The sequence below is a fragment of the Nansenia antarctica genome (assembly GCF_963989245.1).
Source record: "Nansenia antarctica genome assembly, chromosome: 4".
Lineage (NCBI taxonomy): Eukaryota > Metazoa > Chordata > Actinopteri > Argentiniformes > Microstomatidae > Nansenia > Nansenia antarctica.
Window position 1 is genome coordinate 21,193,435 of NC_137689.1, and position 26,380 is coordinate 21,219,814.

A 26,380-nucleotide genomic window follows, 5' to 3' on the forward strand; every position below is an offset into this window, starting at 1 on the left:
TCCAGGATCATTTCCCCAAATGTACATAATTGAATGAGAGGCCTTTTAAATCAAGTGAAAATCCGATTTCAGAGAGAATAATGCCCACACCAGTCTGGGGGGCAGCAACCTCTGTTCAAAACAAGTCGTGACAAGGAATGTAAAGTATTTAGTCAGAGAGGTGGACCCAGGTGAGATGCCTATAATGAGGGAGACGAAAGAAATTATTTTAAAAATAATAGTTCCTTTACTTGAAGATAGGTTCAAGGACAGGTGCGTCCTCTGCCTCCTGAGACAAGGAGAAGGGAAGAAGGCTCTTCCGTGTGAGGCCTGTCAGGGCCTGGCTAGGGCACTAACCTTCTGTATGCTTCACCTGCTTCACTGAAGAGGCTCGGGGCCAGTCCAGCTCTGCGCTGACCTTGACAGGGTCCATTTGAAGATGGGTCACAATGAACCCCAGGAAAGCGACGTGTGTCGCTGCTGAAAACCTCCTCCAAATCCCAATAAACCCTGGGAATGACTGCAAGGTCGGGGACCAGGGTGTCTGTCTCGGGGACTTCCATCCTCCCAGTGGAGAGAGGTTGAGGAGAACAGGAACGTGGGAACTGGACCTGGTCGTTGATGGGATTCATCACCTGATGAATTGGCCCGAAGACCAGTGGATGTAGTGACTGTGACTAGCCAGAGATGTCCAAGAACTAGGGAGCAGTCAGGGGAGTCGACAATAAGAAGTTGGATCCGCTCCTTATGATCCTCTCCCACCTGAAGATGCACTGGGATCGTATGCCGGGACACCATGCCCGACCCTTAGGGCCGGCTATCCAAAGCAATGACGGTGGGTTTGGAGAGAGTGATCAACGGGACCCCGTTTTACCAAGTCTAGTCAAGTTATCATACCAAGTCTATCGCTGGGTTTATTTGCAAGGACCTTCGCCTGTACAGTGTTGTGGAAAACAAAGGTTTCTGCCGAATGCTGCTAACACTGGAACCACGTTAGGAAATACCAGTTAACACAGATATCGTGATGTATCGTTGATGAATTGTCTTACAATGTATCGATTATCGCAGAATCGATGTACCGCGATACCATCGGTGCAGGGGGGAAGATATTGTATGGTTATCGATACGTGAGTAACCTTGCGATTCCCACCCCTATGAGTGAGCGAGTGAGTGAGTGAGTGAGTGAGTGAGAGAGTGAGAGAGTGAGAAGGTGAGACGGCACAGTGGAGGGAGACACCTAGGGATCGCACTGGGAAATGCGACCCCATCCCTAACAGAGGGAATGGTAGACTTTGTCAGGTTTCATCTGTATTCCATTCTGTCTCCATTCTGTCTCCATGGCATGGCACAGCTGCACACATGTACTGTAAGTTAATAATGAACAAGAGAGAGTGTCCTTTGTGGCAGGACCTTATGGGGGAGGTAAAGAAATAGAAAGATTGGTGTAACATCCTCAGGGGAAAAAAAACATTCATCTTTTGGATTGGTGAGTCACTCAAGCTGTAGTAGTAGATAACACAACCCCCCCCCAAAAAATCTAATATTCCTGCTGCCTGCCATCACAATGCATCTGACCTCTGCTCAATGGCACACACATTAACACAATGTAGTCAGATGGGAGTGCATATGGATTCACTTAGTGGATGAGCTCCCTGTGCCCAGAACACATGCCATGCAACTCTAACGGTGACCTTTGTAATCATTGTTGGTTTCCTCATGTAGGTTACCAGTTCATTTCGGAGTCCCCCTGCATTGCTGATAAGTTTTGACACCGAGTGGGTTGGTGTCATTGTCATTTGCTTAGGCAAGCACTAAATTATACTGCAGGCTTCCACATTGTGCATAAACTGAAGGCGACCTTGAGAGGGCAACGATGAAGGGGTTTTTCTAGGGTTCCTTTCAACTAGAGAAAGGTTTTCATAAAGAAAAAAACAAGCAAGGTGACTTTCTATGCACATAATTCAAGGCTTGACAAAGACCAACATCATGTTATGTGGCCTTGGAGAGAAGCAGTGGCTTAGCCCTGATCTGAAGGACAAAGGTCTCACTTTTAACTCGCTATGCCCTAGTGGATTGTACAAGAGTCTAGCTAAGTAATCGGTTGACTATGAGGAGAGCAGATCTATGAGAGGTTATTTTCAGCCAAGGAGAAAAACACAATCTTTCCATCCATTGAATGAGGCTGTCCTGTCATTATCTACAAGGAATGATGTGGTTGTTGTGTGGTTGATGTTAAACGTCAATTTGTGTGTTGTACTCAACAATCTTTGTGAAATCAAATGTACTGTATCTGAAATGCATTTAGACCAATTCTTGTGTATAATACATTTCACATAATTCTGATTCTCTTTTGGCATGGCTAAAAGACAAACCATCTCAGAAAAAAAAAACCCTGAATGAATGATGCCTGCTTCCAAAGATAAGCACTGATTGGTTGGAGCCAGTCTGTTCCACTGAGAGAGAGATGCATACAAAATGAGAGCTCTTTGAATTCATACTTGACGTCCAGCTAATGGAGTGCTATAAGTTTATCTCCTACCTGTGCTTTAGCAAACCGTTTTTCTAGGCCATTGTGTCTCAATAGATCATTATGAAATTACGGCTGACTAAACAGCTTGTTGTGGTGTCCCCACTGCAGGCACTGTATTGATTGTGGTGGGGCTGTAGTCAGGGGGATAACAAGTTCTGCATGAATGACTTGAACCACAACAAGCAAACAAGAGCTCAGCTGAATTTTGATTTCCCCAATTCCCTTAAAAACTCGGAGGGAACATTTTCCAATGTTGATGGGTTTATTTCCAACTGTTCAAGTGGTTGCAGAACATGAAGCATAGTTTGAGTTTTTCCCCCTGTATTTCCTTTGAAGTCATCTAAGGTTCCAGCCTTTCGAGTCGCAGAACTAAGTACTGTACTGCTCATAAAGTTGACATGAGCTATTTGTTTCCAAAGCGACCTATAGTTTTTTCTGTGTTATTTTGGATATATTCAGTTGCTATAGCTCATTACCACTTGGGCAGACGAAAATAGCAGGAACATGTTACACACTTAATCAGACGAGCCGGCTCTAGTGACAGCAATGATCACTCAGTAGATAATTAGGTTAAATGTAAAGGTAGGAGAGTAATGGTAACTGAAGGGACAATAATACTGCAAAAATTGTGTCCAGAGTGCCCCGCGGTGGTGTAGCGGTCTAAGCTGCCCACCGGGGACTGGGATCGAATCCCAGCTCGCCAGACCCGGATATGGCCGGGGCACACACAGGGAGCGGCATATTGAGCGGCCGCTCCCGAGGGCGGTATAGGAATATTTCCGGACAAGGATCCGTCGCGCAACAGCGCCCCCGGAGTGCCGGAATAACGGTACTGGGCTCGAGGAGCCAGTCAGCTAGTCTGCCTGGCGGCCTCCTCTGGGGCTGCCGGCCACGGGGTCGTGCGGCGGATCCTACGCAATAGGCAGGGGATAATTGGATGCTAGGTTGGGTTCAATTAGATACTAATCTGAAAAACAAATTTATAAAAAAATAAAATAAATAGTGTCCAGGAATACTAACCCCCACATTTACAGTAAGCCCATACGTCCCGGATGGACCCGAGATAACAAGGAAATATTTATGATGAAGACTCCAAGCCGGGGACGACCTAGGGAGCGGCCTGCTGTCACTGACCTGTACTTCAATCCCGTATCCCAGGTAGACGGTCACCACGTAAGTGCAGTCCACTCCAGATTCAAATGCAGAGCCGGGGTGCTGTGGGATTTCCACGTAGCCCTCGGGGTCGGTGAAGTTCAGACTGCAGGGACCTGGCGGAGACATGAAAAAGACAAAGTGATCCCTCTTCTCAGGCCACTAGTCTGTCTCTGACAGACCATCTGTGTTTCAGTGGCCCCCCTCTAAGGCCCTCATCAACTGTCAAGGTTTCCCCTTTCTCAGCCTGGGATCAGACAGCCTCGATGGCCCCCTCAGTCCTCAGTCCTCCGTGGCCAGTGGAGGAGAGAGTGAGGGAAGACAGATCTGGTGAAGCCGTCCACTGCAGATTGGTTTGCCGCATGATCAGTTCCTTTATCCTCGGTGGAGGATGATTGGAGGCGGTCAGTGCGAAGGGATGAACAAGACAGATACAGCCAGATGGTTTACCGTGACAGGCCACCTCGCATGACCCCTCCACAAAACTCTCTAATGCACGAGTAAACACCGTGAGTGAGGTCCATAGCAGGTCACTACTAACTGGCAGAAAGCAAGAGGATGCACGGAGAGTCTGATTTCTCCGAGGAGAAAGGATGGCTTCTCCTAAAAGCCATTGTAACAAGCCATAACACAAAATGACATATAATCGATATTATGATTGGACTTTTTTTTCTTCTTTTTTTTTCTTTTTTATAATATGTGCAAGACATACACTTCAATACACTTGTATTCATGTACATACATATTTAAATAACAGAAACAGAGGGTAGCCTACCTGGTGTCTGCATGGTGGTGATGGTGGTGGTTGTAATGGTGGTTGTGGTGGTGGTCTCCTCATCCACTTCTCCTGATGTCAGTTTGGTGACCTCCCTGGCAGGGCCGGTTTTGTTCTTTACCCCTGGCGGCTCTGACTCCCCTCTCTCTACCTTCACTGAGGTGGTCAATGCCGGAGGTGCAATGGTGGTCTCTATGATTACTGCTTCCTGACTATGGGGCATTCCATTCTGAGAGGAGGGGACAGTGGGGCTATGGCCATTGGCTGTAGGGGCAGTGGTCTGTACTACAACCGGGGTGGTCAAGGAGTCTGTGGTCACCACCACCTTCTCTGTCCCCCTGCTCTTGTCCCTGGCGGACTTCTTCTCTGCCATGGGTACCAGCAACCCAGAGGCCGTGGGGACAGAAGTGGTCAAGGGGGTGGTGGCAGCCACCGTAGCAGTGGTGGCGATGTCAGAGAAGGCTGGGGAATCCTCGTGCGGCACCAGGTGAGTGGAGTGGTCTCCTACCTCAAGAGCAGAGACAGAACCCGGCATTGTGGGATGCACAGCCACATCTCCGTTCTCCCTGAAGAAGTGCTGGTCTCCATGGAAGTCCTTAGTAAGCACAGCTTCACGGAGGAGCATGCCTTTGAAGATGGGTCTGTGGTTGGGGACGTTCATTGGGGATGCTGTGGTGAAAGAGTGGACCTCGCTCTCTGTGTCCTGGGTGGGGGAGTTTGTGAAGGCTCCGCTGTCTGACTCCACTCTCTTCTGGCCATTGTCTGGGAACGAGACTGACCAGAAACACACAAACAATAGGTAAGAAAAACGTGATTCCAATAAACAACATAGGAGAAAAAATGCAGTAACACACTTTATATTACATTCCACTATTTACCTGGTAATTATTCAGAGATTACAAAGAAAACATTTGTTTAACCCTTCAATCATTGAAATGTGGTACCATATTACCAACTGTATTGTATTCAAGCAAGAGTACTTGTTTTTACCTTATGATTGCTTACTACCTGCCATGCAAATACAGTACAAGCAGAAAGGACTGCAAAACAAGGTGTTTCTGGAAACAGCGACATGCTTACATGACATAATGGCTCTGTGGCTCTCCGGTAACTACACAATGAATCCCATTATTTATTCCAGGTCGAGGCCAAGGGAGTGTCATTTACCTTAGAGGAGCACAGCGACTGGACATGATGCGATCGCAAGGTTAAGTACTGTGGCTGAGTGGGCGAGGGAGCACAATAACCCCATTAATTAACTAACTACCACTTTAGACAAATTACTATGAGGAGGCCCTTAGAAAGGCCCTTTAGGGGGAGAGGGAATGAAGATAACCCCTTTGATGGTTCATTTGAATACCTTTCTCCTACTTTCTCCAATTAGCCAAAGCAAAGATTTTGCTTTGAATTTTCTCATGATTAGCAAATCTAATAATGGCTGAGTTGTAGAGGGTAATTATTCCCACCTGCAGTGGGTGAGATGTACTGTAATCAGGGGACCCCCAGAGTATGGGTGCTCACCAGGAGATGTGCTACTCTCAGAGGATACACATAAGAGGGCGATGATAGCTTCAACTACTGTAACTGCCTCTACAGGGTAACACTTTACAATACGGTTACATTAATGAGCCTTAATGAACGCGTTCATTAACATGGATGATTTTGGATATTGGGTCTTGAGTCTGGGGACCGTATTGAAAATCTAATCTATCTCTTTTGGTTAAGTTGGCTCTTTAATGTTTTGATTTGAAATCCAATAATTACAATGAGGTTAAAGTAGAGATTCTCAGCTTTTATTTGATGGTATTTGTGTAGGAAACGTGGGTGGAGACTGGGCCGGTGTGTGGAGGCTGGGGAAGTATAACTCTCATAGCCTGTGGCATACACTGTTTAAACATGGAGTGTTGCATAACCTGGCTCTTTTAAGCCTTGTCCATTGAACATGATGTGCTTTGCATACGTGTGAGATCAGCTGTTCATCACCTGCTTGAATTTACATAAACTTATTTTACAAACTGCAGTCCGGTATAAATCATGCCAAGCAACACACAAATATACACATAAATGATAATCGCTACAGTAGTGTCCTTTATTAAAGACCTGTTACAAGATGGTGCCAGTATTTTTTGATGAAACACTCAATATTAACACTAACTACAGCAGCAGTCCTTAAAAAACATGACTTAATGTATCATAATATCATCATATCTTAATGTAATAATATGTCATACATGTTACTTAAGTAAATGTTATGTTACATGTCACTTAACTAAACTTAACTCCATGTATTTGTATCTTTATTAGTACATGCACAAATAAGTCAGGCTCTCTAAATGCAATACTGCAGACAATTAAGGAAAAGACAACAGGCAGAGTAGGGGAAACTAGCTGAGATCCAAAACCGGAAATACTAAAAACACTAGGACAAACCGCTGGTACGTTTGGCACAAAGAGGAACTGGCACAGAGACAGGGGAACACTCAGACTAAATACACAGGGAAGGATGATGAGGGACAGGTGAAACCAATCGGGGCGGGGTAGACTATCACACAGGTGCGTAACACAAGGCAAGATGAGTAACACAGGAACTAGAAATGAATAACATGAAACAAAGACAAACATAAATGAAGGAACAGAGGGAGACGTTACACTCTCTCAGAATGACTGGAGTGCAACATTATCAACGCCTTTCATCTGTTATGCATTTATCTGTGTGACATTATAAATGGTTTAATTATAATGACATTATAATAGATTAATAATGACAGTTTTCAATGCAAGGCTGCAGAAAGTCAGCAGGAGTGTTCGTAATGATAGACAAGCTCTGCAATCACAGCCTGAGAGAGAGAAAGAACTGAGAGCTGAATTTAATTTCAAATATCTCAAACATGAGGTAAAAGATTACTAGACACCTTTTTTAAAGGACACACTGACAGACTGATGGTATGACTTTCAGGATGTGAAAATGGTTTATCTAATTCTCTATAAAAAATCCCAGACACAAACTGAACCCCATGACAGAGCTGCCAAACAAACAACAGGCAATGGAAATGGGTTGCTATGGTACAGCAGAGATCAACTGAAATGAAAATGAAGGACTTCAAATGCTTCACTGATGTAAAAAGCCAGTATTTGTCCAAAACAATGTAGGATGTGCTGGGTGTTTTATTCAAATGCTCCTGGACTATTTCTGCATGATTGTACAGAGAGATAAAAAAAAAAAAAAAAAAAAAAATCCTTCCATTCTCAGTGCTGTATGAACAGCATGTGCACAAGGTTGTGATGATGACAAATGAGCAACATTTCTGCAGAGTCTAATTCAGTCAAGCCCAAGATGAATGAGGATTGATGGGTTCAGCTTTTGTTTTATACATCAGTCAACATATACTGTAATACTCGTTGACATTTACCATCAACATCTCAATGTAACTTCCCTCAAAGAAAAAGAAGAGTAGCTCCTCACAGCTCCTCAGCAGTCAACAGTCACAAGGTTTCCCTGAACAAAATAGATAAGAGACAGAACCCTGTAAGCTGATGCTTACTGTGGTACCCTCCAGTATTGGATTAGCCACGGTGGATCCGCACTGTTGTACAGAACAATCATGGCATGACTAAAGAGAATCCGATTTCTGTCGATAATAATGATCACAATGTCAGTGGGAGCAATTACATTCTTAACCAGACCTGAGACGCCCCTCCAGAGACCAGTAGTAATTGCCATTGTAATTGGAGTTTGCCTGTTGACACTATGATGCCACCTTCCTTCACACTCTTCAGAGGTTTTGGCTGATACAAAGCAATTTGCTTACTACTCATCGATCATACCACCCCCTCTTCCGGTGGATCGATGGTTTGGAGTCAAGGAGGATATGTGTCTTGTTGGCATACCTCTATGTGGGCAGGTGTGTGTGTGTGTGTGAAGCCTTTTCAAACTGAGTCGTGACTTGTTGTTTTAAGATCTTGGCTGGTTTCACATGGCTGTCTTAGGGAATCGTTTTGCTTAGATTCTTTTCAGACAAACATGGACCCAGGGGATCCAATCACACTGGTAGTGCTAAAAGACAACAACATCTGTGTCTCATCTCTTTTCAATCAGGTGGAGGTGCCGTCTAGTGACACTGAGGCAGGAAGCACAAACGTAATTCTCTTCGATGTCGGTCACACTCACGTCAGATAAATCCTTTACACAGACGGTGTGTAAACATTATGTTACTGTAAATAGAACCCTTTCACTGGCGAGGAACACAGATCCAGTGATGAATCCTCAAAACCTTTTTTGTTTTACAAAAAAGTTCAGTCATGAAATAAGCTATGGAAATGCTCTACCTACGATACAGCGGGCTTTGCCATCCGTTGTTTTGATACCATTCCTCATTCTATTCCATCCATTACAATGAGCCCGTCCTCCCATTTCTACATAGTCGCTAACAGCCTCCTGTGGTATTTATAGTACAGTACAGCACATCTTACTCATGTGAGCCTGAACTAACGGAACCTTAGTTGAAGTACCCTCACTGGCTCCTGCGCTCCGTAATGGTCCTGTCTTGGTTTGCCGCCTGCATGATTTCGTTGTTACAGAACTAAATAATGAGACACATGGTTAGTATTACCATATTTACTCATATGGAGTATCATCTTGTTAAAGTGCTGTGCACATGATGAGCTCATAACTGTTGTTTACAGAGGGAGAAAACAGCGCTGCTTTCATTTACTCTCATCCTGTTATTATATTATATATACTGTATATATTATTATACTATTATTATATGATAATAAAACCGGCGAGCCAAAACATTATGACCACTGACAGGTGGTAAGTTACATTAACATTGATTATCTTGTTACAATGGCACCTGTGGATGGGATTAGATTAGATTCAACCTTTTTGTCAACGAATGAGTCCAACGAAATGTATTTGCTCTAATTGTGCCTACAGGGTCAGCCAAACGACTGGGTCAGAGCATCTCTGAAACGGCAAGGCTTGTGCGGAGCTCCCGGTCAGCAGTGGTGAGTACCTAGCGACAGTGGTCCGAGGAGGGACAAACCACAAATCCGATCGAGCATCTGCGGGATGTGCTGGACCGACAAGTCCGATCCACAACTGCTTCACCTCCACCAATTTACAAGACTTGAAGGATCTGCTGCTAATGTTCTGGTGGCAGACACCACAGGACAGATACACAGGACACCTGCAGGGGTCTTGTAGAGTCCATGCCTCGGTGGGTCGGGGGCACACGGAGGACCAACAGCATATTAACATATTAGGCAGGTGGTCATAATGTCTTGGCTCATCAGTGTATTATTACTCTCATCCACATTGGCCTATGGCCTGCCATTGTTCCCACTCTTCAAGGACAGGCCTTTTCTAACCCATCTCACAAACATATGGTGTGTTATTGAGTCTGCTGCTGTGGCTCCCTGCTGGACCGGCCCTATGAATCAGAGTCAATACAGGCAGCACAGTGGCAAGCAGCCCAGCGACAGGACAATTTACATCAGCCAGCAGTATTATGCAGGGTCTCGTTCCGGTGGGAAGGACAGTCACCACTGCTGAGCCTCTCTATCTATCTATTTTCCACCTCTCCCTCGTTTACAGGTTTGCACCCTCTCTCTGTCTCTCTCTCTCTCTCTCAAACGCCCACTTAAGACCATAGGTCTCTCTCCAATCATATCTTTGTTCACCTTTTTAATTCAGTTTGACTTTCTTTGTCTGTAATTCATCTTCATCCCATAGCGTTCTTCAGAACGGGCATCTCTCTCTTAAGATCTATGACTCAGAGCATGACCAATCACATTGCACTGTTGAGTCAACAAAGCAATTAAGACACGCTCATCCAAACAGAAACAAAGATTCTCTTAGAACCTTAAAAATAATGATCTACAAACTGATTTCCGATAGTAACATCTCTCTCCCGAGGTAGAAGCGTGTGTCCGTGTGCAGACACACAATGAACCGGAGAGTGTGTTTGACACCTTAATTAGCTTGTGCTCTGTGGGTGACAGTTTGTTTTAACGAGGCGGGATCGCTGCGAGCATACTTCACATCGGGAGAGATGAAAGGATGCGGTTGACACAGACAGCAAATGAGTGAGATATCCCAGGGCGAGGACGCCTTTGAAGCCAAAGCACCCCAAGAGGCAGCATATTGTAAGCCTCAGAGCTGGGAATGAGAGTGTCAAATCCCTAGGGAGTGAGGGAGGGGGATTGCAGACACGCGCACCTGTGAGCTTGAAAGAATCAATCTCTGATGCCATGGCAGAGAATATACTTACAGCACAGAAATAGAGCAGATACACACTTGCACAACTGGATTTTCCAAAGCATATGTGACTGAACTGTTTAAATGGGCGTCATAGTTAAGCCAATGACTTGCTATTGTTAATTTAACACTTTTGTAAGTCTAACACAAATGTGGCCAAATATCTTTGAGCAAAGGTGTACAAAATGTGTCCCAGATGTTGCTGTGAGGGTAAACAACCATCAATTGTCTTTTCTCTCTCTGTCTGCTAAACACCCCTCACAAGACGTCTAGAATTACAGACACATATTATTAACACTCCATTAAATTGTCATGCTCGTGCATTCCACAAATTGCAAGGCCTGTTTGGCACTATTGATCACAAGTTGGTTGCTATCCCTACATAACGAAGAGACATTTCATTGAGATTTCCCCACGGCCAAATGTTTACACTTGAAAAACCCCATTGTAACTATCGATCCTGAAACGACTTCCATAGCAGGACCTACACATTCATAGACTCTAAAGTGAATCCATTTGGGATTGAATCCAAATCAGGCCCAACTCCAAAAACACTCCCGTCTGTCTCAGCATTTTGAAGGAGCATTGCCCCCCCCCCCCCACCACCAGACTCAGGGAGGAGGAAGGTAGTTAAATGTAACATTTGCTGATGCAGAGTGCTTTGCCTCCGTATAACGTTCTGCTGTAATAAAAGTGTGATCACCCCATTCAGGAGGGAGAGTAATCAATTTCTTTACAAAGCCTCTCTCCGTCTGACAGAGACCTGACACACAGCGTTACATTTTACCGACAGATTCAACACCCGCCATTAATCTTCCTCGGTGACAGAAGCAATTCAAAGCCTCTTTTGATGTTTCTGAGATGGAGTGTGTGTGTGGGGGGGGCGGGGGGGGTGGAACCATTTCCTTGTAGCCTTATTCTGTCACAACAAGAGCAGCCCATGCTGTTCTTAAAAGCAAACTAAACACATTTGACATCTCTCACAAACCAGAGAGAATAGAAGATGTAAAGGGAGATCTCCATAAAACATCAGTGTGTGCATCAGCCTGCTGCCTGCTCCAAACCAAGCCAAGACAGTCGTTGTGGATTTTGTCTTATTATTGGGAAGCCTCAAAGAACTCTTGTGAAAACAAATGCAGAAGAAGACACTGAAGCACGTTGTCTTAACAATCTCTTACAGATAACTGGGAGAGAATAATTGGTTATCCTACTGTTTATCCATTATCATACAGTAGCTCTTTCTGAATAGTCTCTCTCGACTGACTCTCTCGCTCTCTCTCTCTTAACTGACTCTCTTGACTAACTCTCTCTCTCTCACCCCCCTCTCTCTCTTTCTCTATCTCTCTCCTTCATCTTTCTATCACTTCCTCCTCTCTCTCTCTCTCTCTCTCTCTCTCTCTCTCTCTCTCTCTCTGCGGCTGTGTGCTTAAGGGAGGGAGAAGGTGTGTATGGAGGATGGCTACTGATCATACTGCCCTTCAGTCAGTATATTGAGTGTGGACAGTGGGAGTGGAGCCTCAGGTTAAACTAGGCTTTCTCATGCTCAGATCAATAGAGGATCAATGTTCACACAAACATGATACCAGTGAGGACAGGTTGGAAACCTCACCATGGTGATTACAGGGGAGGGGCGATAGGCTGCTAGGCTTACTGATGCAACACATACAGTAGAGGCCCTAATTGGATGTTTACAGTGCGTTATTGGTTCATATACTTTGCCGCATCTGAATTTCTAATGTTCAATGTCCCCCTTGTCAACTCTCGTATTATACAGTACCGCAGATGCGGCCGTGAATAAAATGAACAGCTCTGCATAATGACACACAACACTAAGCAGCGTCATTCTCGGAGGTCTGCTCCAATTGCGTTTGGTGCATGTGAGCAGTGATCCATTTGGTGGAGGGGTCTAGTTAAAGAGGCCATGGTTCATTACTCCCTCAGTGTCTATGTCCCGATTAGCTGTGTCTCCTTTGTTGACATACTGTACCTATTAGGTTGTTAACCCTCCACATCTATGACCTCTATTATCTCAATGACCGATGACAAGGGTCAGTTCATGCTAAGGCCCGACCCATCAGAGGGACAGGCCCCGTCTTCCTGGAACTCTCCGGTCCCTTCAGTCTCTCTTTCAGTCTCTCTCTCTCTCTCTCTCTCTCTCTCTCTCTCTCTCTCACTCTCTCTCTCACTCTCTCTCTCTCTCTCTCTTTTTCTATGACACACACGCATGCACGCACGCACGCACACACACACACACACACAAAATGAAGTGAAACTCGAAACTTTTGGGTGGAAAATATCCAAAATCTGTGTGTGCATGAAGGACTCCAATCGGGTGGAAATGTTGACTAATCAAACTAAAGTGTCCCTGAGAGAGAGAGAGAGAGAGAGAGAGAGAGAGAGAGAGAGAGAGAGAGAGAGAGAGATTACAGGAGTGGGAGTCTAGCAGAAGTGCGTCACCGTCAGATGAATGTGATCCTGACACGGCCGTTCTGGCTCGGCGGATGGGAGGGGGGTGACTCTTCACCCATAGATAGACAGAGAGAATAGCCCAGAACAACACTACACTAAGGCCTATAGACAGTGACTGGTTAGGCTGGAGAAATGAGCAGCACTCTTCTAAGCAAGGAGTGGGAGCCAGAAGCGTGGCTCAAGCATAACTCCACACATGCACATACCTACGGCATGTGAACGCTACGCTGTAAACATCTTAGACCAACGTCTTAGGTCTCCTGGGCCGTGCACTTCATCCGACATTCTAAAAGGAAGTGAATTGGCCATTTTTGTGAACTATGCATTTACAGTGAAGTATAGCTTAAGCAGAGGACTGTGCAGGTCTCAGGGCCACATCCATTAGCAGATGCATAATATATACAGTTGAGGAACAAATGGATGGAGGTGCCTTAAATATTAAATGTGTTTTCAACGAAGCAAAACAAAGTCTCTTCATGTTCTTTGTTGTGTTTTTCACAACGACAGTACTCCAACCCAATAGGTTCTAAGAGTTATGTTTACATTCTTGTGTTAGAGTTCATATACTGTATATAAGTTGACTAGTCCATATGTTTATATGTTTATAAAAGTACACAGTTACATGATTGATTGATTGATTGAAAACTTTATTAGAAGATTTGCAGGAGTAGGTACATGAAAGTACATATTACATACAAGGTCAACTAACAGGATAAAAACCCAAGAAAGCCACTGGCTTATTTCAATTGGGGTCCTTGATAACATGATAACTCCCCGCTGTCTATATACCCCCCTGTGAATAGGCCACATAGTGTATAAGTATAGAAGTTCACATAATAGATACATTCTCAGATGCCTACCGATCACTTATCCCCCTATTTATATCCCCCCTATTTATGTCTCGTTCTTGTTTTTTTATTATCTTAGGACTGTGTTTGTTTGTTAGCACCTAGGGTTGTACCTGTTACAATTACAATAAAGATCATTCATTCAAGAGGTCTGTCTCAGATACAACAGAATCAGTATAAAAAAACGTTATTGCCATGGGACAAATGGTTGCGCTAGGACATTTAGAAGTCACACACATAATAAAAACAGCACCATAGTGATAGAGAGAGAAAGTGTTAGTGTACGCAGCCAGAGGGGCGGCGAGGGTAGCTGGACACAGAGAGACAAACCATTTAAGAAAAATAGAGACCCAGTTTTGAAATTGCCACTCTGCAGTGAGAGACGGAATCTATTTGTTTGGATGCGGCAGACACTCAACCTAAGGCAATGAATGGATGTAAGACCCTGACCTAAATAAGATGGCAGACTAGCAGAGTAATTAAGGATTTTTTTGGATGCCTCTTAAAATGCTCTAATGTAGGCACGCTTTTGTTTGATTGGATTCGTCTTGGCAGTGCCAACGTTCTGTTCAGACAAATGCTGGCACTGCATTGGGCTGGCTTTCAGCCAGAGAGACAATCAAGGACTACTTTGCCACAGACAATAACTAGTTGCAGCAGCTTTGTATTGCTCTGCCCTTAATGCCACCGCGCCAAGGATAGAAAGAGAACAAGGCTGAGAGAAATAGCTCGTCTCACTGGAGGAGCTCCTCTCCAGCCAGAGTGAGAGACAGTGAAGAGAGGTGGTTAAGGTTAAAGCAAACAATCGATCGAGACAATCAACACAATTGTACAGCACTTAAAGAAGACCTATTCCTGTACTTACGCCGCACGTCTCTGAACTACACAGTGTGCGGTGTGAAACATAATCCATTCCGGCCCTCTTACCTAAGGAATATGTGGTGTGACATTTAGATTGGAACGACCTACACCGGGCTAAGACTGTGCATTGGGACGGTGGGCGTAATCACAAGGGGAGTCCTCAATCCCCAACACAACCAGCAACAGACTGCCTCCTCTCCGCTGCATGTCAATGGAGTCATCAGTGTTCATCAGCACTTTTTACGTGAAGAGAGCATTAATCAGCCGAGAGGGCCCGGCCACACTCGAGGGGAGCGGCTGATTGACATCAATCCTCTAATGCCCAGGGCTTCATTTCCGTATTATTCTAGGGAGCCACTAGACAAGGAAATCAATAGAAGCCTTTCCGCTTGTCTACGGTACGACGCCATCACTAGATGGCTCTACACGGCTCCACTCCTTCCCTTTGCAGGGGGTCTCCGCGCATGGATTAGATGCAAGGCAGCCCAGTTGGGGCTGAGCCCTGCAGTTCTACAGTAGTGGGGGAGCAAGAGTACCATTAGATTGAGCAGTAGCAGGAGGTTGATGATGATGCCTGGTGTTGGTATTGATATGGTGGAGTGCTGGGCGGGTTGATATGGAAAGAATTAAGAATAATGAAAGGATGGAGCTTATAAATGATTACATTAGCATGGTGCTGTATGTGAATGGATATTTCAATTTGGCATGCGTGGGTGTGATTGTGTGAAATGTGAAAGGAAGAACGATTAAAATTGAAAACGAAGAAAGTGCAGACAGACCAAAAAAATCAAGCAAAAAGCTTTTAAAAAAGAAAAGGTCACAATTTATTTCCCTCTGACAGTAATTGCCTCTCTAACATAAACATGCGTCGGCTGTGAATTCTCCGAGATAATATCGCTCTGTGTGGAGAGAAAAAAGCAACGATTCCGCTCAGAAGCATTACAAGATCTTTCTGCCTCCTCAGTGAGCTGTGAGTGGAGAGGATAACACCCTGCCCTCCCCCCTCATCCCGTCACCCTCCAGCCGCACTTTGGCTTCATTAAGTGGAACCATAACTTTTTCCTTTTCATTTATTACGGCCTCTCTCTCCGTGTTCCGGCTCATCGAGCTCCGTCCTTCAAACGAGGCTTTGAACAAACTGTGTCTTAATGGCTCCAATAAGCTCATCAGACATGACCTTGTCACTGGAGCGGAACCAAGGTAGAAGCAGCGCGTGCCCCCATTAGTGCATGATGCACTTTATCTACTGTAAACCACTACTGGGACGAAAAGGCAGGCGGAAGCAAATATGAACCCACGAGGAGTGAGATTTTTTTTTTTTTTTAAAGAACATCGCATGTGGACATTGGCGGAAAGAGAGAAAAAAATGATTACTTGGAAAAAGATGTAGTGTCGCGTCCCTTTGACAGCAGTGTAGAGCATAAAAAAAGGAATGTCCTTGCGACAGGCCTTGCTGTAGGTCTCCTGTCAGCAAACAGAAGGGCTGTTGGATCACTGTCATATTTCTCAGCTGCAATCATGTGTCACCTTGGCTTTGCTATCTTATTCCCTCCTACGCGATGGCTGTGTGCTGTGTGCTGTAGGAGAGAAGCGTGAGACTGGGCATTCCCTACGGTAAGTCTCACATTATCTCATTCTCATTATCTCATGTACACCTGCATCTAAAAGACATTTAATATCATGGAAAAGTTCTAGATTTTTTCCATAATTCCAAAACTGAAACTTTCATATATTCTAGATTCATTACATATAAAGTGAAATATTATTTAAAGCCTTTTTTGTTTGAATGTTGATTATTATGGCTTACTGCTCATAAAAATCAAAAATCCAGAATCTCAAAATATTAGAGACCAATCAAAAAAAGGATTTATAATACAGAAATGTCGACCTTCGGAAAAGTATGTTCATTTATGCACTCAATACTTGGTCGGGACTCCTTTTGCATGAATTACTGCATCAATGTGGCGTGGCATGGAGGCAAACAGCCTGTGGCAAATGTTGCATTTCATTTGGAAATCAAGGTCCCAGAGTCTGGAGGAAGAGTAGAAGGTTTCTACAGTCAGTGATGATTTGGGGTGCCATGTCATCTGCTGGTGTTGATCCACTGTGTTTTATCAAGCCCAGAGTCAACGCCGTCGTCTCCCGGGAGATTTTAGAGCACTTCATGCTTCCGTCTGCTGACAAGTTTTATGGAGATGCTGATTTAATTTTCCAGCAGGACCTGGCACCAGCCCACAGTGTCAACACTACTAGTAACTGGTTTAATTACCATGGCATTACTGTGCTTGATTGGCCAGCCAACTCGCCTGACCTGAAACCCATAGAGAATCTATGGGGTATTGTCAAGAGGAAGATGAGAAACACCAGATCCATCAATGCAGACAAGGTGAAGGCCGCTATCAAAGCAACCAGGGCTTCCATAACACCTCAGCAGTGCCACAGGCTGAATGCCTCCATGCCACGCCGCATTGATGCAGTTATTTGTGCAAAAGGAGCCGAAACCAAGTATTGTGTGCATAAATGAACATGTATCTTTTCACAAGGTCAACATATCTCTATTATAAATCCTTTTTTTGATTGGTCTCTAATATTTTGAGATACTGGATTTTTATTTACAAAAAAGCTTGAAATATTTCACTTTATGTGTAATGAATCTAGAATATATGAAAGTTTCACTTTTTGAACACAAAATTAAAATAAATTCTTTTTTTCCACGATATTCAAATTATTTTGGGATGCACCTGTGATCAAAGCTGTATCCATCTAAAAAGTGGGCTGAGATCATTTTGTGTCTCAATTGTTGTGCAACCCCACAATACTCTGGTGAATTTCTTTTCTCACAGTTCATTTCCTTCCATTAATGTGATATATCTGTTCATTTTCATCTCATTTGCCCCATGATGGAGTCAATTAAAAGAATGCTTTGGGTGAGACAAGGCTTTGCACTTTGCAATCAACTGGGAATTACAACATAGTGCTGTGGGATCTCTCCATGGCTACACATGCGCACCTACGTGAGTGGATGGCACTGCAGCCTTCTCAAGAGCACACTAGCATTGGTGGGAGTAAAATACACAGTCTTTTTTAGAAGTAACCCACAAATAATGATGCCAGTTCATGAAATGTTCACCGAGGTTATGGTCTTTTTAGAAATGTGTTGCAATTTTGATGAAATCGTTTCAAAGGATTTCCATTTATGTTCTCTTTGGTATGAGATTCTCTTGTTTGTATCATAACGCTGGGCCTCCCATGTTCATGTGAGGTGCTCTCTTACCTGTCTACCATAATCCATTTTGCATGTGACATCACAGACAGACTGTGTACACACCCCAGTATGGTTCAAGAAAAACTTCTTGTCTGCTCAGTTCACCTCTGGGAGCCCCTTCATACTTTCTGTAATGAAAGCATGTACTTAATAATGACACATATACAGCAGGGTGCAGTGACAGCAAGGCAAGGGGGAGAACAGAGAATTGAGTGTTCTCAGTGAATACAGGCAGAGCCGATCTCTCCCTCTCTCCCTCTCTCCCCCTCTCTCTCTCTCTCTCATCTGGCAGAGAGACCTCCTCATCTCCCTGACTAATGCCATAGTCTCCTCCTCTCCCCCTCTGATCTCCGTGGGTAGGACGATTCAATCAGGCACCAGGATGAAAGGCCACAGTGACATCCAAGCACTCCTAAGAATAACTCCTCTCCCCACCAACCAGCACATGACCACATCTGCTCTGCCTCTAATGGTTGTTAAAAAACACCATCAGGAAAAAACACTCCGCCATGAGTACAAAGGAGAGTGTAGTTGGGGTTGAAGCAGGGCGATGTGTTTGCGATGTTGTTTAGAACAAAGCTGGACTCGTCTAGGGAGGCTGTTAGGAGTAGAGCACGGTGTTTCCCAGCTGAGAGGGTGGCGGGCATCAATCTGACTGTGCAAGCAGCCAGGGGGGAGGGGGGGGGGGGTGGAGGGGGCATCCAGGGGGGAGCCGGCACTGTGATGAGGACTAAAGTGCTGCCATAAGCTTCAATGGCTCCCACTCCCCCCCCACCCTCCACCTCTCCTGACTAAGGAAAGTGTGATCAGGGTTGAATTTATGCTCTCTCATCAGCCAAAATGAGGGCAATATGAACACTACAAGCACTCTCTGTACCCTGTAAGAGAGGCTAGTGTGACAGCCCAATGAACCAGAAAAGGGGGGAGGAGAGAGATGATGCGAGGTGGTGAGACAGAGAGAGAAAGAGAGAGAGAGAGAGCGAGAGAGAGAGAAAGAGAGAGGGAGAGAAAGAGAGAGCTCTGCTCTCACTGAAGTAGATTTGCCATAATCACGTCTTAGAAAAGTGACATGAAGGAAAAAGTCTCATCATTAGTGCTACACGGTGTCACGTTCTTCAAACTGTGATTTAATTTCCATCCCACTGAAGTTGTCAGAGGCATACTGTACTGTAGTATTCCAGGTAACAACGCCCAATCTCTCCCCCGCATCTTGTGCTTGTGTGTGTGTCAGAGGCAGTGCCAGGTGCGAGCAGTGAGGGCAGGGGGCCGGGGGGGGCGGAGGGGGGTGGGGGGGGTGCTAGCCCCTCTGGCAGTGGGATAAATGGCTTTGGCTGGAGGGCAGAGCTGTGCCGGGGGCCCCAGATGGCACACACACCGGAGCAGATCAGATATGCTGCATGTGTCGTGTTCCCCGCTCATCTCTCATCAGCACTCTGACACCATCGGGCTCTGAATCACAACACCCATTCCTTCTGCCTCCCGCTACAACTCCCTCTCTCTCTCTCTCTCTCTCTCTCTCTCTCTCTCTCTCTCTCTCTCTCTCTCTCCCCCCCTCTCTCTATCTCTCTCTCTCTCCTGGCCAGCTTATCATTCCATTTTCAAATGGATCAGATGGAGAGAGTGTAGAGCCAGCCCCTGCTGTAGAGCCTGTCCTGACAGACAGACAGACAGACAGACAGACAGACACAGAACCACAGAGACAAACACACAGAGAAACAGGCAGACAGATAGACACAGACAGACAGACAGACAGACAGACAGACAGGACAGGACAGGACAGGATATGACAGGACGAGACAGGACAGTATAAGACAGGACAGGACAGACAGGACAGGACAGGACAGGACAGGACAGGACAGGACAGGACAGGACAGGACAGGACAGGACAGGACAGGACAGGACAGGACATGACAGGACAGGACAGGACGAGACAGGACAGTATAGGACAGGACAGGACAGGACAGGACAGGACAGGACAGGACAGGACAGGACAGGACAGGACATAGGCTCAGTGTGACCTGGCCAGTCTGTTCACTCACACAGAACCCACACTGCGCCCTTTATGCCGAGCCATCCATGCCTATAGCCTTCCAACCCTGGGAGGGTGGTCCAGCCCTCCTGCCCAGCCCACACCAGCCAGCCAGCCAGGTAACTGCAGGACACAGAGGTGTGTGTTTGGCAGACAGACAGTCCACGCAGGGGGATCCAGCAGAGTTGGCAGACGGAGGGAAGGAGACAGACAGCATGAGGCCTCCCAGTTAGCACCAGGAGGCCGCAGCCAAAATCCTCCCCTTGTTTGCCAACCTCATCATCAGGAGTGATTCACGCTGATTCACTTCACACTGTTTATGTGGAGCATTGGAGAAAGATGGGATATTTCACACCGCAGACCGTTGGGTGGTCTGAATTTGGTCTGAATTTGATGGAAAAACTGAAAGTCTGAGCACGGTATCTCACCGGTCTGCTGGAGAGGGGGGGGGGGGGGGAGTAGAGAGGGAGAGAGAGGGAGAGAGGGAAAGAAAAGGAGAGAGAGAGAGAGAAAGAGAGGGAGAGAGTGGGAGAGAGAGAGAGAGAGAGGGAGAGAGAGAGAGAGAGAGAGAGAGGGAGGGAGAGAGTGGGAGAGAGACAGAGAGAGAGAGAGGGAGAGAGTGGGAGAGAGAGAGAGAGAGAGGGGGAGAGAGAGAGAGAGAGCAGTAAGCTGCAGTGGCATGTCATCATGCAGAGGCATTTTAATAGGCTGGGTGCATGTAGCGCTGAAATTGCTTTTATGCGGTTTGGCAGGGGGATGTCAGAGAGCAACACCAGGCAAGGGCCCTGTGAGTACACACGTCTGAAAAACATAAACGGCGTAAACAAAAACACTACCCTGCCCATTTGGAGCCTGGAGGAGAAACACAATATTAAAGCCGACAGTGATAGATGGGGGAGGCGGCTGCACAGGTCTGCTAGATGGGACCCTTTAGAGCTGAGTAGCACCGTTTCCAGAGGAAAGGAGAATTCCACAGGGACGTCTCTGAGGCAGGTGTCTAACCTATCACAGGGTGGGGGGATGGTGGGCGGTGATGGCGTTCCATGTGTGTTCCGTTATTGCACACATTTCAGCGGGAGCTTGTGTGTCAACTAGGCTGTGAACAAAAACACTTCATACGTCCAGTGCGGTCTGCAGGGTTGATAAATGAACAAATAAATAAAGAATTGAAAATAGGAACGGATGAGATCGATGAGATGCTGACTTTGAGAAGTATTACAGAAAAGTGAGATGTGTGATATTTGGTCACAAAAACATGGGAAACCGCTGATGAAGATCAGAAAGTGGTGAAATTGTAACTACAGGTATTGGTTCCTGTGCAACATTACCTCGTCCTGCCAGAGGACAGGAAAGAGGCTCCCTTACGTTTGTCTGTCTGTTGGTTTTTGGCTTCTTTCTTCAACAGCCCAGTAAATGTTGATTGAACAGAGCCCTGCGGTGAGCTGCTGCAGTGATATCTAGCAGACGGGTCCAATTGTAGCCAATGTGCAACAACATCTTCTGTCTTCGTCAATCAAAATGCATTTAACTTCACTTGAATCGCTGTGTGAGTGAATGTGTGTGTGCTGTGCACTGCTGTGTGTCAGGCTTTCCGTTAGCTGGTAATCCCCGGCTTTTGGAATAATGAAAAAGCCCATAAACGTTGCCAGCCAAATTGTCTAAAGAGAACAAAATCCCAGTGGGAGATCCTCATAGGGGACTTTGTCGTGTACTGGGCAAAGTTGGCACAGATTCCATTAAATTAGCCTATCCTTGTTTCCAGTGTGCCCGTTGAGAGAAGATTCTCTCTCCGAAACACAGTCAAGACGGCAGGCAAGGTCAGGCATTCTGGATGACACCGTAAGGAGGGTCATGGAAGTAACGGCTCAATTTAAGCACAGCACAACCAGAGTGATACAAAATAGGTTATAGGCCTATTTTTGCTGAGTACAGACTTCCCTTTTGGGGAACATACTTTCTTCCTCTCGTAATAACATGAGCTCCCATTAGGTAACCTGTCAGTAGGCTTAACATTTTAATTTAACTTCTCTTTAAGCCTACCTCTGTAAATAAGGCCTCCATGAGCTTTGAACATAATATATTTTATTTGACACACGGTCCACAGTGTGCCACAGAGCACGCTATGATGCTTGAAGAGGGTTGGAGTGAATGATTCAATGTGGCATGGTGAGCATGTTTGTGAAAACAACATGACATGATGGTTTTTGAAATGTCTAGGCCTATGCCCTATTACCTGTCATTGTGGAAATCAGGACAAAGACAAAATGCAGTGATCTCCATCTGACATTAGGCTATACGTTGTTCTCTCTTCTCGCTTTATGAAACTGTCTAAGCCTAACTACAGACAATTGGATACAGTATGTGCCACTCATATAATCAGAGCAGTTTTTTGGGCCCAACATAACTGATGCAATGTGCAAGCTGGAAAGGTTTGCTTTTCATTCGAACATGTCATGTTGGTGCAATGTCCGTTAAATGAAAAAATTTTAACCCTTATTTTTTAACCCTTACTTTTACCCACATTGGTGTGTGTGTCTGCAAGAGAAAGAGAGAAAGAGAGAGAGAGAGAATATAATATAGAGAGAATATGTGTGTGTGTGTGTGTGTGTGTGTGTGTGTGTGTGTGTGTGTGTGTGTCTGTGTGTGTGTGTGTGTCCTCTATAGTATGTTTGCCTGGGGCCTGGGCTGGCAACAATGCAACAATGAGCATCCAGAGATTGAGTATTGGCCACGAATTGGGTCCTGACAGAGTCCAGTCCAGTTTAATGAAGAAATATGGAGGCCTCTGGGAGAAGAGGTTGGCAGCTTTACAGGAGATCAAGAGCCCATACCTCCTGCTGCCTCCTGTCCATGGCCAATAGATTGCCTGCTGCTGCTGCTACTCAGTGGAGCTCAAATAAATGGTTGCTCTGCCTGGTGCAAATTCATACCATTCCAGCATTAACGTGACAGCCAGGATCTTCTTATTAGTTGGGAATGATTCCTCCCCTGTCCTCTATATATATAACTATATTTCCAGACACATTGCAAAGGTGAATGGCGGATGAGACCCTGGCATTGAATAAATTGACAATTCAGTTCTCTTGTAAGAATTGCTGTCAATTTATCAGCATGTTTTATCATTATCTTAAAACTCTCATCTCGAATTGACAAAGACAACCCACTGCTACGGGTTGGAACCTGATTACTCCTGGTTACCAGAATCACCACTGACGTGTCGATTGTTAACAACAACGTTATGGTTTTTATATAGGCACTAGAGGCACTTTCATAAGGTAGAATGAAAAAGTCTATTGTGTACAAACTGTCAAATAAACAAGAGAAAGACGATATTAACCTCCCAAAGCGAAATGATGAGGAAATCGGGACAGGAGAGAGAAAGGAATTCTACCACATAGAAGGCCTACACCGTATAATCAATGCCAGCTTTCAAAGACGGCGTGAAATTTCATATATGAAGTAAGAACCGCTTATTAGATTTCATCGAAGCTGATATTTCTTTGAAGCTGAGCAGCTTACCTACCGTTACACAAACAGCTGTGTTCGGTAAACTTAATAATCCAGCACAATCGGATTTGAGTGCTTTGTGCTCCATCCCCCCCAAGTTGAGACAACTCCACAGGAGCTCCGCTCTCGCTCTCGCTCTCGCTCTCTACAGTATCTACTCTCTCTAGGATCCTGTGGTGGGATAGAATGAGAGCAGTACTGAGCTGTAAGCCACAAACAGGTGTATGCCTGTCTCTGGGTAAGCCACATACACATATAGAACACACTCTGAAATCCCAGTAGTCCAATACAGAAATAGTGTGTGTGTCTGTGGCTGTAGTATGCATTAGTTTTCAATTGTGGTTGGCTGAGGAGTGGTAGTTGTGCACTAGTTTTGTAGCTGGCTTCAGGAGTGAAGTTGTATGCTATTGGCGCAGTGCCTGCACTGAGCATGATGGCGCACAGTCGATCCAATGCAATCTTGGAGTTGGACTTCTACTAGGGGGAAGAGGGAGACAATGACGACGCAAGAGGTTGGTTCATATGAAGCGCTGTAAACCACTGCACAACATGGAGGACATTCGCTAACCAATTGTGTTGAAGCACCTGCAGTTGGCACAAACAGAGTCTAATGAATAATCTCTCCAAAAGCAAATACGTGCTTTGTACCCTTAAAACAAGCTTTACCAGCGACAATCCATTATAGAATCTCCCAGACTCCGACCACTGCACTAACCACACCCGTGAGTTATAACAACACATTGCAATGGTGTTTATTTTATTTTTTCTATCAGTGTCTGTGTAATGAAAAGAATCATGTTAAGTTATTTGGGTTTCGGTTCACTATAGAGCTGTAACAAAATTGGATTTCAAGCCTGGCTACCCTGAGAATATCTGCAGAACAGTAGAGTAAGAGCTAGTTTAAGAGGAGGACAAATGAGCACAGTCAAGTGAAAAATAAAGGGAGGATTGGAATTAAAGAAAAACAGTTTTAGTGGCCAGTCATTCATTTAGCTAGCTTACGTAGTTAATGGCAACCATCGCAAATGGAGTCGTTAGATAGAACACAGCAGAATGCCCAAGGCTAGCATCATGACTAGCACTGTTTCACAATGACCCTCAATCATATAATATAGAAAGGTTTAGGCACTTAGGGTGGGCGGTATTAAACAAACACACCATTAATCCAATTCTGTTAATCACACTGACAATTATATTAATAAGGGTGAAATAGCTAATGGAAGGCTTAGTTGCGGTAATGATGTTACAGTCCCAAGAGATTGTTGTTTGGAACGCCATACATACTCATTCTGAGGATAGTGTCATGTATATATCATATTAGAGAACTCATCCCTACATTGGAAAAAGGCAACACCACCTGCCTTAAGACAAGTCATCTTGTGGTCTGGGGGGGTACAGTGTTCTAGCACCGTGGTCTACAATGCACACATATGCCCATGTCGGCATTGGGTTCGAATCCAGCCCATGCCCTGCTGACATGCCCTCTCTCCCTTACTTTCCGGTCTGTCTTCACTATTATCTGTCCAATGAAAAATATGAGTGGCACTGCCAAGATGTAAAATACCAAAACATTGGGGCACGTTAGAGGAGTACATTCCACAGACAGTATCATACGAAACGTCTCTATTCTTATTGAAAATGTGTTCTCCAGCGAGACAAGTCGCCCGTTCATTTCCCTAAGCTTTGGCATGCCCTGTCGCCGAAGCCTCTCCACCAAGGGCTGAGTCTGTGTCTAGGCAGGGAGGCTGGAGAGCCCTGAGGGCACACGCATAACAACCTGCGGATGACAACACTTCCTGCCGCGAGGAAAAACAAAGAGACGGAATGGCACGCTGCATCCTCAGACCGACCGACTCTGCAAACGGAATGCTAAGCAAAAAATAAGCACACCACTTAGTATGCAGTGATAGTTTAAAAAGATAGAAAACAAAAAAATAAAGACATTACAACCTTGCCAAACGATCTATTTCACTCCCGCCTTGATTGAAATCTGTCTTGAAAATTGCATGCAGATAATCAGCATAGCACGTATGGATTTTCCCTGAACAGTCCTGCAATTTTCCAAACAAATACAATTTCAGGACCAATCTATCCTTGTAGTAAACCGCAGAGGCAATCCTGCCATTGACATTTTGTATACTGTCGGTCTTTTGCAGCAAATGTGCTGGAAGTAACCTGAATGGAAAGCAGAATGATTGATTGAACATAATGGCAGCAGGCAATACAATGGGCCTTCCAGCCATGTCCTGTCAAATCAGACTCACCCACCACCTCTGTTTTCTGTTGCTGTGGCTACATACAGCTGTTACTCTCATAAGTATATGTTATTGTACTGGATGGTTCCTCCAACAGACAGTACAGTACTGTTATGGGTGTGCATGCGGTGCACACACATAAACACACATGTGGAAACAGAACATTACGCAGTGATAGGGAAGAGAAGGTGGTAGTTATTGTGACAAGGTGGTAGTTATTGTGACAGAGTTAAGGTGGTAGTTATTGTGAGAGAGTTAAGGTGGTAGTTATTGTGATAGAGTTAAGGTGGTAGTTATTGTGATAGAGTTAAGGTGGTAGTTATTGTGATAGAGTTAAGGTGGTAGTTATTGTGATAGAGTTAAGGTGGTAGTTATTGTGATAGAGTTAAGGTGGTAGTTATTGTGATAGAGTTAAGGTGGTAGTTATTGTGATAGAGTTAAGGTGGTAGTT

General features: G+C 45.0%; 1 protein-coding gene across 1 annotated transcript in view; it reads right to left on the bottom strand.

Moving 5' to 3' along the window:
• LOC308156587 (seizure protein 6-like) overlaps positions 1 to 26,380 on the bottom strand; it is a gene marked incomplete at both ends in the record, with an annotated part of 112,243 nt that overhangs the window by 51,516 nt on the left and 34,347 nt on the right. Inside the window, 2 exons of the mRNA XM_080529963.1 lie at positions 3,644 to 3,777; positions 4,437 to 5,210. Coding sequence (XP_080386089.1) covers positions 3,644 to 3,777; positions 4,437 to 5,210 — 908 coding nt within the window. The remainder of the gene's footprint in view (positions 1 to 3,643; positions 3,778 to 4,436; positions 5,211 to 26,380) is intronic.